An 18,776-nucleotide genomic window follows, 5' to 3' on the forward strand; every position below is an offset into this window, starting at 1 on the left:
GTGCATATGCACAGCATATGTTTCGAAATGTTCAAATTGAAAAAAGAATCCACGTGTCTTGGAGGGACTCGAACCCTCAACCTCCTACTCTCTAGATCGACGTGATAACCCCTACACAGCAAGACCACTTAAAGGTCACATTTGCAGAAAAAGCCATCAGAATCCGAGTACCAACCTCCACCGCGGTTAGCTCTCTTTTTTTGCAAATTGAATATCTTTCGGATGCTTGATTTGTCCAATCCCCACATGTGTTTTACTGTGCACATTGTTTATCAAACGAGAGGATCGCACTCCATGCCTCCAACAACGGGCTGGGATACATAAAGAAATATTTCTTTGAAAGCATTAACGTCCTCATAGAAAAGTATTGAAGTATTGAACTTTCCGTTTTTAGTGGCCACCCGTTGAAAATCAGGCCAAGTTCCAGTTGGAATGTAAAACCATTGAAGAAGAAGAAGCAAGCGTTAAAAAAATGTATAACATAAGGTCTTGAAAATAGTTCTATGTTTTAGTTCAGCGGCGCAGCCAAAATTTTTGATAATATAAAGTTTGGTTCAAGTTTAAATTTGTTTCGAAATTCCGCGGAATTCCGTTAAATTTCGTTAGAAGCTTATTTTTTCTAGCGAAATTTTTGTAATTTTTCGAAACGAAACGAAATCAAGAAATCAGATTTCGCCATGCTCAAATTCCGCGAAATTCCGCGGAATTTCGTTTCGAACCACCTGAAACGAAATTTTTCGAAATACCGCATATGCTTAATCGTAATACGGTATGAAGAGAAGAAATTTTTGGAAAGAGAAAGAGAATTTATAAATCTCTAATCAAAAAGAAATTTTTCAATTTTTTCTAAGTAAAACTTCTGCTTTATTAGCACATTTTTAATTGATATGGTTGCAGCAACTCTTATGTGACTCGATTTAATCGTATATTAGTCACACAAACTCGTTCATGACTAGTATGCTGTTCGGTTGTCGATATACCAAGATGAACTTCAGAGAAAATATTGCTTTTTCAACTCAACAGCATATGACAATTGTTCTGGGTCCACAATGAAATTCATTTTGATTCCAGAACGATTTTCAATGAAATTGCTTGTCGTCGGCCTGTACTAGCTCGATGCAATGCCCATTTATAGTTTTCCAATTGAAAAATTAAATTATTGAACGGTGAGCGATGGAGAAAACTTTCAATCGCTTCGAAATTTGAATATTAAATTCTAACGTGGAAACTTCGTAAGTCAGTTATTACAATTTTTCAACAATCGATGTCTATGTCCTATGTTCAGAACCTGGTGTTCCCACAACTGGATTTCAAGCGACAATATGATCAGAAGCCTATATGCATAGACATTCGAAAGCGCAAAGGAGATGAGAAAAAGCGTTTGGAAACAGAGCAGAAGAAGCCTTAACAAAGAAATAATAGATATTGATAGAAGGTCAAGGCTAAAGCGAGCATGTGGTATTATTGGGCACAAATCAGATCTGGAATCAATTTTTATTCATATTGAATATCCATTGTAATAAACGCAATAGCCTTCCAGGACAGTTGTGGAGATGCAGAGGTGGTCTCGGTCTCTAGTTGCAACAACAGTCAGACAAACAAATCTGCCCTTCCTTAATTACCGTATTGACAGGACATGTGCGGTTACTGACTGAAAAATAAGAACGTGTGATTTGAAAAAAGTTTGCCTCGATAATGAAGCATGATTTTTCAAAATCAAACTTTTTTTGGGATAAAACAAACTGCCAGTGATATGAATGGGGTGATATGACCAATACTGAGGGTAGTATGAGTAAATTGAATGATCTAAACGTTACTGATAACAGAACAAAACACTTGGATACCTTGGATACCGAACCTTTACTAATAGCTTACCCCAAGCCCTGTTTACTTCGTTCTTTAAACAATTTTAAAAGTTTTTCCTCATGCTCAATCTCATGGAAACCTGTGTATCCTCGAACAAAAAAAAATGGAAGAAACGGCAGCCCTTGGTTTGTGTGAAATCATCAAAAGGTCCTTTCAAATTCGGTAATTGAAATGTTATGAGTGGAATTAGCTTAACACTTTAACAGATCCAAGAAAGATCCTTGGTCCATAGCACTAGCAAACTGTAGGAATAATCCGATAAAATTGAAAATGTGTGTGCGAAAAACCTTTCACTGGGACTCACGAGAAGCGCAATTGATAACAGTTGTTGTTGGCAATAAATTGTTGAAGAACTTTTGTCGTAAATAATAATGATATAATTCCAATTTAATCAAAGAGTAGCATCTTGTTTAAGTACATAAATTTATGAAAGCCTATGGGAACAAAATATTAAAACCTTTTGTATCTGTAAGCTATCAATGCATAAATTACTCACTAAATGCTCCTTGTCTGCTGGGGCTCACCAACCTGAATTCGCCCTGACAGGCCACCAACTTTATGGAAACTGTTCATTTTCCTTTGTCCGAACTTTCAAACCATTTCCATTCGTTCGGGAGTTGCAAAAGTATATCCATTCCGCACTTTATTCCGGAGGCTTCTTAGAGCCGGCCAACCAACCAACCGTCATATAAAAAGAGATTAAAAGTGAACCCCCTGCCCTGGCCCCCTTTAACGAGAAGGGGCCAACTTCTTGTCGTTACCGAGGGAAAGTGTAAATTGCCACCGCGGTATTAATGGACGGAAGCTCCCATTATTGTACGCCCAGCAGGGATGGATGTTGAGTACGCGTGGCGTGCTTCTGTCTGTATGTTAGATCGTTCCCGGGGGGATCAAGCGGGATAAATGTATACGCCCCCTTGTTGGGATGGAAATTGTTCGGTTGTGGGAGAATGAGATAAATCGTTCATAGGCTTGAGATAAGGTTTTCTGACTTGTGTTCTATTTATTCTTCAAGTGATAGTTTTCCTCAATAAAGATTAAAACTCGCAACACATTTCCATTTTATTATTGGGCGTTCATTCCGACGACGGGATCCAATTGAGTGCGGGATTATTGTTTATTACCGGCAGTAATAATTTCTATTTTTCCAGAGATTAATAGCACTAGATGATGCGATGCTCGTTGCGGGGATTAGAATGGGGCTATTATGGAGTCCACAAATCATTGCCGGTGTTGAGTTCGGGAAAGTGGTGGAGTCGGGACAGGCTTGGTGAATGAAAATGCGCATTAAACTTGATTGCATATCTCTGTTAACCGCAAACCACCCTCTCGTACTGCATCGAGTTGTAATCAATTCTCTGTAAACATGATTTTTTTGTCAAACCCATAAGTGAGACGTGACTTTTACGCTCGTATTCATGCTAATTAATTATTTTGTTTTTTAATGCCAGCTGGAAGTGTTGTTGTGGTTTGAATGAAGCCATTGAATTTGTTCCGTGTTATTGCGTTTTACATTAACCAATGTTGCTAATTAGAAAGTAGCCCTTTGATGGCAATGCCAATGTTTTACTTTAATCGACGCGTCAGGCTGGCAATGGAGCCATTTTCATGGTGTCACGATTTCGAAAAAAAAAATATGCCACATCATGATATTAATTATTCAACACGTTGCTGATAGAGTTACGTGGTCCAGAATGATCCTATAGCTTATTTAACAATTCGGCGAATCGTAAATCATTAAGGCTTACATTTCCATGAATTGCAATTACGTATGATCAATTCCTTTTCGAAAAGGATTTTTTCATGTCATGGCTACAACTTTATTTCAAAAACTTCTAATCGTAAATTTCTGCAGATTGATGTATATAATTTATGAATTTAAAGGAAAGAAAGCATGCTTATGATTAAACTGCTCTGTAAACAAAATCATGACAGAGCGCAAAATCACAAGGATTTATGGCGTATCGAGAAAAAATACGGTTATAAATTATAATTGATTTCAGTGTTTTGCCTGAAAGGCCTAAATCGACAAAAGTCCAGCAGTTCTGAAACTGAAGTTCTGAAAACATTCAGTTACACAATAAAGCAACAATTTTTTTTTCGAATTCAGTATTTTTTTAAATAAAAAGCCTCCTTTCAAGAGGCTCGGGAGCCTCCTTTCAAGAGGCTCGGGAGCCTCCTTTCAAGAGGCTCGGAAGCCTCCTTTCAAGAGGCTCGGGGGCCTCCTTTCAAGAGGCTCGGGAGCCTCCTTTCAAGAGGCTCGGGAGCCTCCTTTCAAGAGGCTCGGGAGCCTCCTTTCAAGAGGCTCGGAAGCCTCCTTTCAAGAGGCTCGGGAGCCTCCTTCAAGAGGCCTGGGCCTCCTTTCAAGAGGCTAGGAAGCCTTATTCCAAGAGGCTCAGGAGCCTCCTTTCAAGAGGCTCAGGAGCCTCCTTTCAAGGGGCCCACGAGCCCCCTTTCAAGAGGCCTCGGAGCCTCCTTTCAAGAGGCTCAGGGCCTCCTTTCAAGAAGGCTCAGGAGCCTCCTTTCAAGAGGCTCAGGAGCCTCCTTTCAAGAGGCTCAGGCCTCCTTTCAAGAGGCCTGGGAGCCTCCTTTCAAGAGGCTCGGGAGCCTCCTTTCAAGAGGCTCGGGAGCCTCCTTTCAAGAGGCTCGGGAGCCTCCTTTCAAGAGGCTCGGGAGCCTCCTTTCAAGAGGCTCGGGAGCCTCCTTTCAAGAGGCTCGGGAGCCTCCTTTCAAAAGGCTCGGGAGCCCCCTTTCAAGAGGCTCGGAAGCCTCCTTTCAAGAGATTCGGAAGCCTTCTTTCAGGAGGCTCAGAAGCCTACTTTCAGGAGGCTCGGAAGCCTTCTTTCAGGAGGCTCGGAAGCCTCCTTTTAAGAGGCTCGGAAGTCTCTTTTCAAGATGCGCGGAAGCCTCCTTTCAGGAGGCTCGGAAGCCTCCTTTTAAGGGGCTCGGAAGCCTCCTTTCATGAGGGCCGGAAGCCTCCTTTCAAGAGGCTCGGAAGCCTCCTTTCAAGAGGCTCGGAAGCCTCCTTTCAAGAGGCTCGGAAGCCTCCTTTCAAGAGGCTCGGAAGCCTCCTTTCAAGAGGCTCCTCAGCCTCCTTTCAAGAGGCCCGAAAGCCTCCTTTCAAGATGCTCAGGCCTCCTTTCAAGAGGCCTGGAAGCCTCCTTCAAGAGGCCTGGAAGCCTCCTTCAAGAGGCCTGGAAGCCTCCTTTCAAGAGGCTCAGAGCCTCCTTTCAAGAGGCTCAGAAGCCTCCTTTCAAGAGGCTCAGAAGCCTCCTTCAAGAGGCCTGGAAGCCTCCTTCAAGAGGCCTCAAGCCTCCTTTCAAGAGGCTCAGCCTCCCTTTCAAGAGGCCTGGAAGCCTCCTTTCAAGAGGCCTGGAAGCCTCCTTTCAAGAGGCTCAGAAGCCTCCTTTCAAGAGGCTCAGAGCCTCCTTTCAAGAGGCCTGGAAGCCTCCTTTCAAGAGGCCTGGAAGCCTCCTTTCAAGAGGCTCAAGCCTCCTTTCAAGAGGCTCAGAAGCCTCCTTTCAAGAGGCTCGAGCCTCCTTTCAAGAGGCTCAGCTTCCTTTCAAGAGGCTCCGGAAGCCTCCTTCCAAGAGGCTCAAGTCTCCTTCAAGAGGCCTGGAAGTCTCCTTCCAAGAGGCTCAGTCCTCCTTTCAAGAGGCTCAGGCCTCCTTTCAAGAGGCCTGGAAGCCTCCTTTCAAGAGGCTGGAAGCCTCCTTTCAAGAGGCCTCAAGCCTCCTTTCAAGAGGCTCAGAGCCTCCTTTCAAGAGGCCTGGAAGCCTCCTTTCAAGAGGCCTCAAGCCTCCTTTCAAGAGGCCTCAAGCCTCCTTTCAAGAGGCTCAGAAGCCTCCTTTCAAGAGGCCTGGAAGCCTCCTTTCAAGAGGCTCAAGCCTCCTTTCAAGAGGCCTGGAAGCCTCCTTTCAAGAGGCTCAGAGCCTCCTTTCAAGAGGCTCAGAAGCCTCCTTTCAAGAGCTCAGAAGCCTCCTTTCAAGAGGCTCAAGCCTCCTTTCAAGAGGCTCGGAAGCCTCCTTTCAAGAGGCCCGGAAGCCTCCTTTCAAGAGGCTCAGAAGCCTCCTTTCAAGAGGCTCAGGAAGTCTCCTTTCAAGAGGCTCAAGTCTCCCTTCAAGAGGCTCAAGTCTCCTTTCAAGAGGCTCAGAAGTCTCCTTCAAGAGGCTCAGAGTCCTCCTTTCAAGAGGCTCTGGAAGTCTCCTTTCAAGAGGCTCAAGTCTCCTTTCAAGAGGCCCGGAAGCCTCCTTTCAAGAGGCTCAGAGCCTCCTTTCAAGAGGCCTGGAAGCCTCCTTTCAAGAGGCCTGGAAGCCTCCTTTCAAGAGGCTCAGAGCCTCCTTTCAAGAGGCTCAGAAGCCTCCTTTCAAGAGGCTCAGAAGCCTCCTTTCAAGAGGCCCGGAAGCCTCCTTTCAAGAGGCTCAGAAGCCTCCTTTCAAGAGGCTCAGGAAGCCTCCTTCAAGAGGCTCAGGCCTCCTTTCAAGAGGCCCGGAAGCCTCCTTTCAAGAGGCCTGGAAGCCTCCTTTCAAGAGGCCTGGAAGCCTCCTTTCAAGAGGCTCCGGAAGCCTCCTTTCAAGAGGCTCAGAGCCTCCTTTCAAGAGGCCTGGAAGCCTCCTTCAAGAGGCCTCAGCCTCCTTTCAAGAGGCCTCAGAAGCCTCCTTTCAAGAGGCTCAGCCTCCTTTCAAGAGGCCTGGAAGCCTCCTTTCAAGAGGCTCAAGCCTCCTTTCAAGAGGCCTGGAAGCCTCCTTTCAAGAGGCCTGGAAGCCTCCTTTCAAGAGGCTCAGAAGCCCCCTTTCAAGACGCCTGGAAGCCCTCTTTCACGAGGCTCCACAGCCTCCTTTCAAGAGGCTCGGAAGCCTCCTTTCAAGAGGCTCGGAAGCCTCCTTTCAAGAGGCTCGGAAGCCTCATTCCAAGAGGCTCGGAAGCCTCCTTTCAAGAGGCTCGGAAGCCTTCTTTCAAGAGGCTCGGAAGCCTCCTTTCAAGAGGCTCGGAAGCCTTCTTTCAAGAGGCTCGGAAGCCTCCTTCCAAGAGGCTCGGAAGCCTCCTTTCAAGAGGCTCGGAAGCCTCCTTTTTTGTCATAATTTTTTTTTTCGATATACCCAAGGCCAGATTTAGGGGTGGGGGGCGTGGCCCCTGGGCCCCCACAAATATTATGTACCAAAACAAATCTTTTTTTGTACATTTTGGGGCCCCCACAAACTGTCGGCCCCGGGGCCCCCTTCCGGCTAAATCCGGCCCTGCATGTACCTTATTTTACAAACATAAAAGTTGAAATTCACCATAAAAGATCATTAAAGCATTTTTGGAAAAAAAAAATTAAGTCAGCTACCTTGAGGATACTGAAGCTATGTAAACAGTTTGGAATACGGACAATGATAATTGAGACGTAGTTCGAAATAAACGTATATTAAACTATAGGAAATCACGTTCGTTATTCAAATATAATTTTTATTATAGTAAGAATGTGATGTGCTTTATGTGTTGTGAAGTGAATTTCAAAAGGATACATTTGTTCTAGCTTGAAATTGAGTGGAAAACATCGTCGTGAGAACAGGTGTATTATAATTTTGATGTTATTAATTTGAGACTTGTGAACTGAATTATTACTTCAACGGAATTTTAAATAATATTCCAAGCAATGAAGAATGAGGTACATTAATTATTGTGTACGTTCGATGTGAGATACTATTGTAATTAAATCGATTTTCAATTTGGTTTATTGACGGTTGTGATTAACATACGGGCTGTTATTAATATGTGAGCATTTACCCTATTTGTCGAGTCGAGTCAAGTACGAGACACTGAAGATGGCCTTATTGTTGAGGTCGAAATACGTATCTGTCAAAGATACAATAAAGTTGTGGAATGACAAGTAAATACATTCCACTAAAAGCTTAGAATGATTTTCGCATCAACAAAAACTGGCTTCTTTTGAAGTAATCGAATTATAGAAACTACACTAACAGCTAAGCATCGCGTGCGTTTGCCAGCATGATACAGTCTTTCTTCCTCAGCACACAAAGAATCAGAACCGTAGAGCAAACAGGTGAACTGATCCACTTTTCTTTGTCCATGTCCCTCGTAACGAAGCAGAATTTTTCGCTCATCATCGGCAGCTAAATGCCCTCCGGTTAAGTTTTGTCCAGAGCGTGGCTTATCACAATCAGACCCGTTGCTTATTAAGCTCCCGTCCTTTCATTCCTCTTTGTGGTCTCTTGTTCAGGAATTTTCCCGGTAACGAAAATCGATGTTCAGCGTAAACAATCTCGAGCAATGGTTTACTGAGCGCAGAAATAACGAGCCAATTTCCTCGAATAAAATAATTACCAAATATTTTCCGTTTTTTTTCTCTCCTCTTTTCAGACCGATCCGGAAGGCAACGTAACCGTGTCTATATTGACATTCCAGCCGACGATCAACGACAAAGGCAAATACCTGTCGTGCCGGGCAGAAATGGCCGTCATACCGGATGCCGGCAAGGAGGACGGCTGGAAGCTGGACATTTATCGTGAGTACTCCTCGGTCGGGAACCGAGAACTGAATAATGATGCGTTTTATGCATTTCATCGGGTGCGCTGTGTGAAAGAGCATAATGCGAATTTATGTAACTGCAGATTAAATGTTTGTGGAAACTTCTGGTGCTCTGAGATGTTCGGTTTCGCAGCAACAAAACCCTGTTGCATGTGGATGGGTTCGTTTTCCGATTATTATGGCTTATGACATAATAAAGCTCAGCGAAAGTGACGATGATGAATGCAATGCAGAAAGTAATTTATATCACAATTTGTTAAATAGGGGAACAGACGGCTTTGGCAGGTTTTGTTCTATTATTGGCAGGGGAGTTTTTGTCGACCGAATTTTATGAAATTTGGCCACAATATTCTTGGATATGCAAAGAATGTTTGGGCCAAATTTGAGCATAATCAGTCATAAAAAAACCCCTGCCAATAATAGAACAAAACCTGCCGAAGCCGTCATTACCCCTATCAAAGTTCATATCGATTTGTCCATTTCGAAACATGTGCTGTGCTTATGCGTAGATAAGATATTTAACACAAAATAATTTTCGTACGGCCGAGTTGCCGCAAATTATGCAAAAGGACAAGCATCACAGAATCCGAAACTAAATTCACTCACGTTTTCAAGGGCGGAGGCAGCGGATAAGTTTTCTGCCCATGATCGCATATTTGTAACAATTTAATTTTTTGCGATGTTGAGTTAGGCTCATGAATTGTCTTCAAATTGTTAGTTCTTTCATCTAAGTTGGTCTGAAAGTGTGTTCTAAAAATCTTGAAAAAAACTACCAAGTTGTTTTGTAACATCGAGCATATTGACCGCATAATTGTAACACTGGAAAATTATTTCACCGATGTGCCTTGTTCCTTGAACAAAAATTAGCAAATTGATTTACATTCAAATATTAAGTAATGCAGATATAGCTGCCGATGATTTTAACTGCAAAAAGTGTTTGTCCATTTTTTAGATTTTGTTTTTAAATGATTTAAATTTCCATACTAGGTAATGCATATCACAAACTTCATCGTTCCATTTCTCCCATGCCTACTTTTGTCGATTGTTACAAATATGCGATCATGTGCAGTTTTGTTTTTATTATTTCTTGCGTCGCAGCATGCGTGGAATATCGAACATGACAGTTGTGCGATGCTTTTATATTGAGTGGTGTGCCCTTGAAAACGCGAGTGAATTTTGTTTTCGATTCTGAGATGCTTGTCCTTAATTGTAACGCAATTTGTTTTTTTGCTTACATCAACAAACTCGATAGTCTCAATAATGTTTAGAAATGAACTTTAAATTTATATTAAAATAGCGTCAAGTATAAAATAATATTTGCAAGCAAATGTATTCCAACGTGATTACTTCTAGTAATATGATCGTTTTGAATCTGAGCACTTTGTAATATGTGTTATTGTGTGGAATAAGGCTAAGCAAAACGAAGCATCGTGAAACTGAACGCCGACCCGAAACTAAATATTTTAATGTAAATAGAGTTAGGTAGGACTAAAAGTTCAAATTATAGATGAATTCCGTTAAACTTTTCTTCATGTCATATGTTTCAATGAAGGTGCCTGGTGTTATGTTAATAACTGAAATCCATAGTTTAATGAAAAGGAATCCTTTTATGGTGACTTTTGAGCCATGCTCTCAAACACGTTGGAAAACTTGTCAAATGATCACCAGTGTAATATCAATCTTTGCACAGGTTTCCCATGTTGCGGTTGAGAAAATGCATTGAATGCAACATTTTTCACTGCGCATCTCTTTTTTTACACTATAGGTACACTAATGATATTCTTTCTGTATGTCTGCTTTCATTTTGTTTTCTCGAACAGACGTTCCCGTGGTAACGCTGGAGTACGGCACCAACTACAACTACACCTCGTCGATCCGGGAAGGTGCCGACGTGTACTTCGAGTGCAACATCAAGTCCAACCCGTGGGTTTACAAAGTTATCTGGCGGCATCAGGTGAGTTGACACTTATTACGACTGACGGGACAGACACAAGAAGGGCGGAGAGGAGGGGTTGGGTCCTATTTTTTATTCGTGCGAGTATACGATAAACAAATGTAGCTACATGTGTTGGAAAGTTTATTATTCTAACGGTCGTCTGATGAACCCTTTCCTTTCGCTTCTCTACTGCCCTAAGGATTTGCAACATGGCTTTCATTTGCAACTATAAAACTAATTAACCCTCGTTGCCTCCGCACGGGCACAAAAGGCAGAGTTTCTCAACGAACTTTAGATTGTTGAATTCACTATGCAGACTGTTTTGTGAAACGGACAACAGAGTAATATTGGCAATTAGTTTTTCTTGGGGGTTCGAGTAGAAAACTGTAATTGGATGCATAGGAAAATGGTTGGGGGGTCCCGTATCGTAGTTGGCTACACGTTCGCCTTTCAAGCGAATGGTCATGGGTTCGATTCCCAGCCCCTCCACCAAAACCCTCGTCAGTCGCCGGATGCGCAGCCTATGCGGTGGCGTATTGGGGTGCACACTTCACCGTCACGGCTGCCTGATGACGACTGACAACTTGTTCTTCTCGGAGGCATTCCTCCAACGTTACCTGGATAAATGGCAACCGGACAATACAACGATCATTGGATACACGACATGGACAAAACGAACACAATGGACTCACGACGAGATGGACCAGCAACGACAATAACAATGAATAATGGAAAAATCCAAAAATAGATTCTGTGTGGATTCTGGCTGCAGAATACCACAGTAGATCTCGGCACAGTAGCGGTTAAGTAACACAGAGTGCCTATCAAATAAATAAAGGAATAAAAAAAAAAAGAAAATGGTTGGATATGTCAACTGTCCTTTTTATTATTTCAGCTTTTCAGAATCACAGGAGGCGTAAAATAAAAAAAAAAATACAGTTGTGCGCTACTTCTGTACTGAGTGGCATGCCCTTAAGAACGCGAGTGATGGATTTCGAGAGGCTTGTGCTTAATGTAACTTGCTAAAGTGACCCTTTTGTGACAAGTTTCCTGGAATGCATTTTTTTTTACGTTGGACAACATCTTACCCAAAGGTATTAGGTGTCAAATCAGAATCTAAAATTGGGGACCGTCACGAAATCATGTAAGATTTTGAACGTTAATAGTGTTTTTATCTTTTGATGGATTTTCGAGATTTATATGCCTCTCCAGCAATTTGTCAATTTCGTTAAAACTTTTGATTATTTACGATAAACTATTGAAAATTTCAATTCTTGTCCTTCTTCTTCTTCTTCTTCTTCTTCTTATTCTTCTTCTTCTTCTTCTTGGCATAACATCCCCACACTGGGACAGAGCCGCTTCGCAGCTTAGTGTTCATTAAGCACTTCCACTGTTATTAACTGCGAGGTTTTTAAGCCAGGTTACCATTTTTGCATTCGTATATCATGAGGCTAGCACGATGATACTTTTATGCCCAGGGAAGTCGAGACAATTTCCAATCCGAAAATTGTCTAGACTGGCACCGGGAATCGAACCCAGCCGCCCACAGCATGGTCTTGCTTTGTAGCCGCGCATCTTAGCGCACGGCTAAAGAGGGCCCCTAACCCTAACAATTCTTGTCCTACCCAGTAAAAATATCAGAACCAACCAATCCCATCCATGCATTCCCAATACGGACATCAGAATGATGTAAGTTACGGGCCCTATGAATGTCGTTGTATGAAGAGTTTTGGTCCAAAGTGCAAATTAACCGCTTTGTGACGCAAGAAAGTTGCCATCCGTAGCAGAATCACGAGGAAGAGGCGCGTCGGAGGGATAGGCTTCAAATATTTATTCGCATGGATGATTTTTTTTGCAGTGATTGGGTAGGTATTGAAAATAGATCGATTCTCAGGATCACAATTTTCAGCCGAGACGAATTTTGTTTAGTGCTGCGACAGTGCTGTGTTTTGCGACAGCAAAATATTGCCGTCGATAGTAAAATCATCATCAAAATCAGCGAGTGTCAGAAGAAGAAGCTTCAAAAATGTATTTGCATGGATGGAAATAAAACCTGAAACAAGTAGCAGACTACCTACTAAAATTATAATTTTGGAAATTTCACTTAAGACTGCCCTCACTGATGGTAGCCAATCGCTAGTACTTCCGACAAGAAGATTTAATCTGAGCGCTGCTGATGCTGACCGCACGACCCACACCATCGGTGGGAATAAAATTTCCAGCAGGAATTCCGACGATGCCGATGGTGGGACCGCGGCCTGATCTTCAAGACATCTAGAACGAAATGATCCAGTGGCCACACCCCTTTGGTGAGAAATGCGGTTACGCAATATTTGCACTTCTTTATTGATTATTAGAAAACCGCTTTCCGGCGTGCGTGGCAAATTCGTATTTTTTTTATTTTTGTTTGTTACATTCATGTTGCATCAGATCCTTTTGAAATGTGGCTGCCTTGCCTCTTAATAGGTAGTTGAGCATCTCGAATGAATGTTTCCAAACCTCTTAAAAGGAGGCTGTGAGCCTCTTGAAGGGAGGTTTCCGGGCCTCTTGAAAGAAGGTTTCCTGGTATCTTGGATGGAGGCTTCCGGGCTTTTTGAAAGGCGGCTTTCGGGCTTCTTGAAAAAAGGCCCCCGGGTCACTTAAAAGCGGGCTTCCGGGCCTCTTGAAATCAGTCTTCCGGGTCTCTTGAAAGCAGGCTTCCAAGCATCTTAAAAAGCGGCGTCCAAGCCTTTTGAATGGAGACTTCTAATCCTTTTGCAAGTAGGCTTCTGAACCTCTTGAAAAAAGTCCAAAGAAATTATTGAAAGAGTCGGAAGCCTCTTCAAAGGATGCTTCTGGACCCTCTTGAAAGGCTTTAAAAATTCTTGAAAGGAGGCTTCCAAAATTCTTGAAAGCAGGTTACCGAATCTTTTTATAGGAGTCCTCCGAGCCTCTTGAAAGAGGCATCCAAGCCTCTTGAAAGCAGGCTTCCGAGCTGCTTGGAAGAAGGTTCTGAGAAGCGTAGAAGGATGCTTCCAATCCTGTTGCAAAGAAGCAACTGAGCTTTTCGGAAAAAAGCCTTCATGCCTCTCAAATAGCGGCTTCCTGATCTTTAGACTCAGGATTTTAGCTCAGAAACATTATCTTAACATATTATTCAACATTTGGTTTCGATCAGGTAGATAACAGGCAATCGACAACCAGTGTACTGGTGGTCTAACACGATCGCAGATCTTCGTAGAACCTGTCTAAGAGCTAAAAGAAGGCTTCAACGTGCTAGAATAGACGCTGGGCGAGTCGATAGACGAAGGGTATTCCAGACAGCGAGCAGAGCTCTGAACTACGAGATTAAATGTAGCAAGCGAGTCTGCTTTGAACAGCTATGTAGGGCGAATGACACCCCATGGGGAGATGCGTACAGGATAGTGATGTCTAGGACCAACAGCACACCTCCTGAGAGATCCCCAGAGATGTTTGTTGGAATAGTAGAGGGATTGTTTCCTAGACATGAACCATCGGACTGGCCCGCTACACCGTACGAGTCAATTGACGTGGTACTAACGAAGAGCTTATCGTAGCTGCAAGAAAACTTAAGCTGGAATTCCAAACCTGGCGCTTAAACACGCCATTCTTGCTGATCCAGATATGTTGAGGAGCTGCATCCAGGAGCTGCCATGGACGAAGGAAACTTCCCAGATCGATGGAAACGGTAGAAATTGGTGCTATTACCGAAGCCTGGCAAACAGCCGGGGGACCCTTCGCCATACATCTCAATTTGCCTACTCGACGCAGCTGGGAAGCTGCTAGAGAGGGTCATCCTGAATAGATTGTCGGTTTATACAGAGTGTAATGGTGGCTTATCCAACAACCAGTATGGTTTCCGTAAGGGTCGTTCTACCATCGAAGCAATTCGATCGGTAATGGATACGGCCAAGATAGCGAGAGGATTGAACAGACGAGGTATTAGGTACTGCGCATTGATTACACTTGATGTAAAAACGCGTTCAACAATGCTATCTGGGCAGCTATTGCTGACTCCCTGCACCGATTGAGAGTTCCGGATTACCTGTGCAGGATACTGAAAAGTTATTTTCAGAACAGTGTGCTATACGACACGAATGCTGGTCAAAAGTCGATCGTAGTGTCTGCGGGTGTTCCACAGAGATCGATCCTCGGACCGGTTCTGTGGAATATTATGTACGACGGAGTATTACGCTTAAGTCTCCCGGCCGGTGTGAAAATTGAAGGCTTCGCGGATGACGTAATGCTAGAGGTAACAGGAGACACTCTCGACGAAGTCAGACTGAAGGCTTCATACGCAATTGGCAGAGTGGAGGAATGGCCGAGGCGGTTGTCCCTTGCACATCACAAGACGAAAGTCGCCATGGGTTGCAGCAAGCGAGTATAAGAGTAGGGACCTGCACAGCTAACTCCGTGAGGTCTCTTAAGTATCTGGGCGTGATGATCAACGATAAGCTCAATTTTACGAGCCACGTCGATTATTCATGTCAGCGGGCTTCATTGATGATGATGACGATACTACCATCTATTGTAGCAAGGCACCTGCCGATAGGACTGGTCATATCTGACAAACGATTTGATCCTGATTACGCTATTGTTTGTATTTCATCAGACTCCTGCATGAAGGGTCGAAATTGGGTGGGGTGGTTCCATAAGCAAAGACGCTTATGCGAATCCACGGGATGAGTAGAGAATCTCCTTCCAGAAGAAAATTCGTACATACAATATTAAAATTTAGCCCTCGTTTCCCAGATTGACCCAATAGATGAAGAGAAGAGCCCGCCCTTTATCCACGAGATGTTAACAATAAGAAGTTGGCGATTCCACTCTTCCTATCCAAATCGCTTCCGGGTATATAATTATGGTATATAATCATATAGTTTCAATGTAATTTGGTAAATATATATAATGGAATTCTCTCACCAAGTTTCAATTCCATGTCCTGGATGAGAAAGGACCTTTCTTCAACGCCAGCTAGTTTCAGATTTATGCCTTTAGGGATAGAATACCAATAGCTCTTCAAGAAATGTTCTGATTTCGATCGGGGAATATGCTTCATTGTGGTTCAAAGATCGAGAAATAGACATCTTGATTTCTGGAAAGACGAAAAAACGAAAAAAAAAAGACGGATGATTAATATGAATATATTCTGACTTTTTTTGTCTTTCTCGTACAACGAATTTTTTGCTCGTCATGATGAATTGAAGATGAACTAAAAATATAATTTAATGAAAAATGCAACAGGTGAACTTTTTTTTATTTAATTAGTAGCCATTCGTCCTACATTTGTTCTCATTGAATTAGTTTGAAAGCTGGAAATTAAAATTGTAATAAATATATTAAATGTACACGGTAACCATAATTGTATTTAAAACATAATATATTGTTTGGAAGAATCATAACATTCAAATGTCTTTCAAATATTATAGGCAGAACGCAAAGATATAATGAATAACGTGAATATAATGTCAAAACCAGTAAGATATTTACTTTCTGCAATTCGTTGCAATTCTATATTCGGAATGGACACCATTCTAATTTAAAGCAAGCCCTATTGAAAAATCACGCCCTGCTCAATTTGTTGAACCTGAACTTGAATAGTTATCTAATTAAAACGTGTCTTATCAAGCGAACCCAAAAAAAAGACGAAAAAAAAGGGATATAAAATAGAAGAATTTAACAAAAACTTTTGAATGCGCTCTCGTTCGGCACTAATTTTCAATAATATCACCCGCATCAGCGTCTTTTATATTTAACAAACAGACAGGTTCTTGTTCCATTATCGTGTATAACTGTAAAATTCGAGGAAGGCGACGATGTCTTCAAAAACTTGGGTATTCTGAAAAGCAAAACTATTAATAACCCAAAACATTAGGACGGCTTTGATGGTTCGGACCAGGGGGAGGAGGCGGAGCACTGAATCCCTACCCCGACATGTACGACATCTGGATTTGGTTCTAAAATGTAAACAACAGTGTTAATTCTCTGGCACCTTTTTGATATGGCCAGGCAGTTTTTAGGGACTTGAATTAAAGGGACTCGAAAAAGAATTTATTTACAGTAACTAACCGAATATAAAAATGTTCGCATTAACGATTGCGCCCTAACACTGGTTCTAAGCTTCGATGCAGAGTACACGAGCTTTGTTCGCCAGTGACAGGCGTATGGGGCCCTTGGTTAGGACAGCGTATGCGTTTATATATTATAATGGTAGACGTAGGAGTGAGTGCAAGTAATGGACCCCTTAACGAGGGAAACTTACTTCAACCGCTTCGCTAGAGTAAGACTCATGACAAATTGCCATTCTGCAGCACTAGATGACAAGCAATAGGTATTAGCATCGCGTTTCGTCATAACACAGAGAAACAGAGAAACGACTGGTATGACGGCGAATGTGAGCAGTTAGTGGAAGAGAAGAATGCAGCATGGGCGAGATTGCTGCAACACCGCACGAGGGCGAACGAGGCACGATATAAACAGGCGCGGAACAGACAAAACTCGACTTTCCGGAGGAAAAAGCGCCAGCAGGAACATCGAGACCGTGAAGAAACGGAGCAACTGTACCGCGCTAATAACACACGAAAGTTCTATGAGAAGTTAAACCGTTCACGTAAGGGCCACGTGCCACAGCCTGATATGTGTATGGACATAAACGGGAACCTTCTTACGAACGAGCGTGAGGTGATCCAAAGGTGGCGGCAGCACTACGAAGAGCACCTGAATGGCGATGTGGGCTCCGGATCTCCAGGAAATACAGGAGGAGATTGGCCGGCTGAAGAACAACAAAGCCTCTGGGGTTGACCAACTACCAGGAGAGCTATTTAAACACGGTGGTGAGGCACTGGCTAGAGCGCTGCACTGGGTCATTACCAAGATTTGGGAGGAGGAAGTTTTGCCGCAGGAGTGGATGGAAGGTGTCGTGTGTCCCATCTACAAAAAGGGCGATAAGCTGGATTGTAGCAACTACCGCGCAATCACATTGCTGAACGCCGCCTACAAGGTACTCTCCCAAATTTTATGCCGTCGACTAGCACCAACTGCAAGGGAGTTCGTGGGGCAGTACCAGGCGGGTTTTATGGGCGAACGCTCCACCACGGACCAGGTGTTCGCCATTCGCCAAGTACTGCAGAAATGCCGCGAATACAACGTGCCCACACATCATCTATTCATCGACTTCAAAGCCGCATATGATACAATCGATCGGGACCAGCTATGGCAGCTAATGCACGAACACGGTTTTCCGGATAAACTGACACGGTTGATCAAAGCGACGATGGATCGGGTGATGTGCGTAGTTCGAGTTTCAGGGCATTCTCGAGTCCCTTCGAAACCCGCAGAGGGTTACGGCAAGGTGATGGTCTTTCGTGTTTGCTATTCAACATCGCTTTGGAAGGGTAATACGAAGAGCAGGGATTAACACGAGTGGTACAATTTTCAATAAGTCCGTCCAGCTATTTGGTTTCGCCGACGACATAGATATTATGGCACGTAACTTTGAGAAGATGGAGGAAGCCTACATCAGACTGAAGAGGGAAGCTAAGCGGATCGGACTTGTCATCAACACGTCGAAGACGAAGTACATGATAGGCAGAGGTTCAAGAGAAGACAATGTGAGCCACCCACCGCGAGTTTGCATTGGTGGTGACGAAATCGAGGTGGTAGAAGAATTTGTGTACTTGGGCTCACTGGTGACTGCCGAAAATGACACCAGCAGAGAAATTCGGAGACGCATAGTGGCTGGAAATCGTACGTACTTTGGACTCCGCAAGACGCTCCGATCGAATAGAGTTCGCCGCCGTACCAAACTGACAATCTACAAAACGCTAATTAGACCGGTAGTCCTCTACGGACACGAGACCTGGACGATGCTCGTGGAGGACCAACGCGCACTTGGAGTTTTCGAAAGGAAAGTGCTGCGTACCATCTATGGTGGGGTGCAGATGGCGGACGGTACGTGGAGGAGGCGAATGAACCACGAATTGCATCAGCTGTTGGGAGAACCATCCATCGTTCACACCGCGAAAATCGGACGACTGCGATGGGCCGGACACGTAGCCAGAATGTCGGACAGTAACCCGGTGAAAATGGTTCTCGACAACGATCCGACGGGCACAAGAAGGCGAGGTGCGCAGCGGGCAAGGTGGATCGATCAGGTGGAAGATGACTTGCGGACCCTCCGTAGACTGCGTGGTTGGCGACGTGTAGCCATGGACCGAGCCGAATGGAGAAGACTCTTATATACCGCACAGGCCACTTCGGCCTTAGTCTGAATAAATTAAATAATTCGTCATAACACATAGTAAAATATTCATTTTTACTACTAAAATATGTATTTTAAAATTATGTAGCCAGGTTGCCTATTATGGCTACCCCCGGGTCCATAATACGCAACATCGAGTTTGTTTACATACGTATTATGGTCCCCCCATTTGATTTACATGTT

At 43.5% G+C, this 18,776-nt stretch overlaps 1 protein-coding gene across 1 annotated transcript in view; it reads left to right on the top strand.

Annotated features, from left to right (window-relative positions):
• LOC134221816 (nephrin) overlaps positions 1 to 18,776 on the top strand; it is a 368,748-nt gene that overhangs the window by 267,475 nt on the left and 82,497 nt on the right. The window contains exons 7-8 of the mRNA XM_062700993.1: positions 8,230 to 8,374; positions 10,218 to 10,351. Of these exons, the coding sequence (XP_062556977.1) occupies positions 8,230 to 8,374; positions 10,218 to 10,351 (279 nt within the window). The remainder of the gene's footprint in view (positions 1 to 8,229; positions 8,375 to 10,217; positions 10,352 to 18,776) is intronic.

The sequence above is a fragment of the Armigeres subalbatus genome, chromosome 3 (assembly GCF_024139115.2).
Source record: "Armigeres subalbatus isolate Guangzhou_Male chromosome 3, GZ_Asu_2, whole genome shotgun sequence".
Taxonomy (NCBI): Eukaryota; Metazoa; Arthropoda; class Insecta; order Diptera; family Culicidae; genus Armigeres; species Armigeres subalbatus.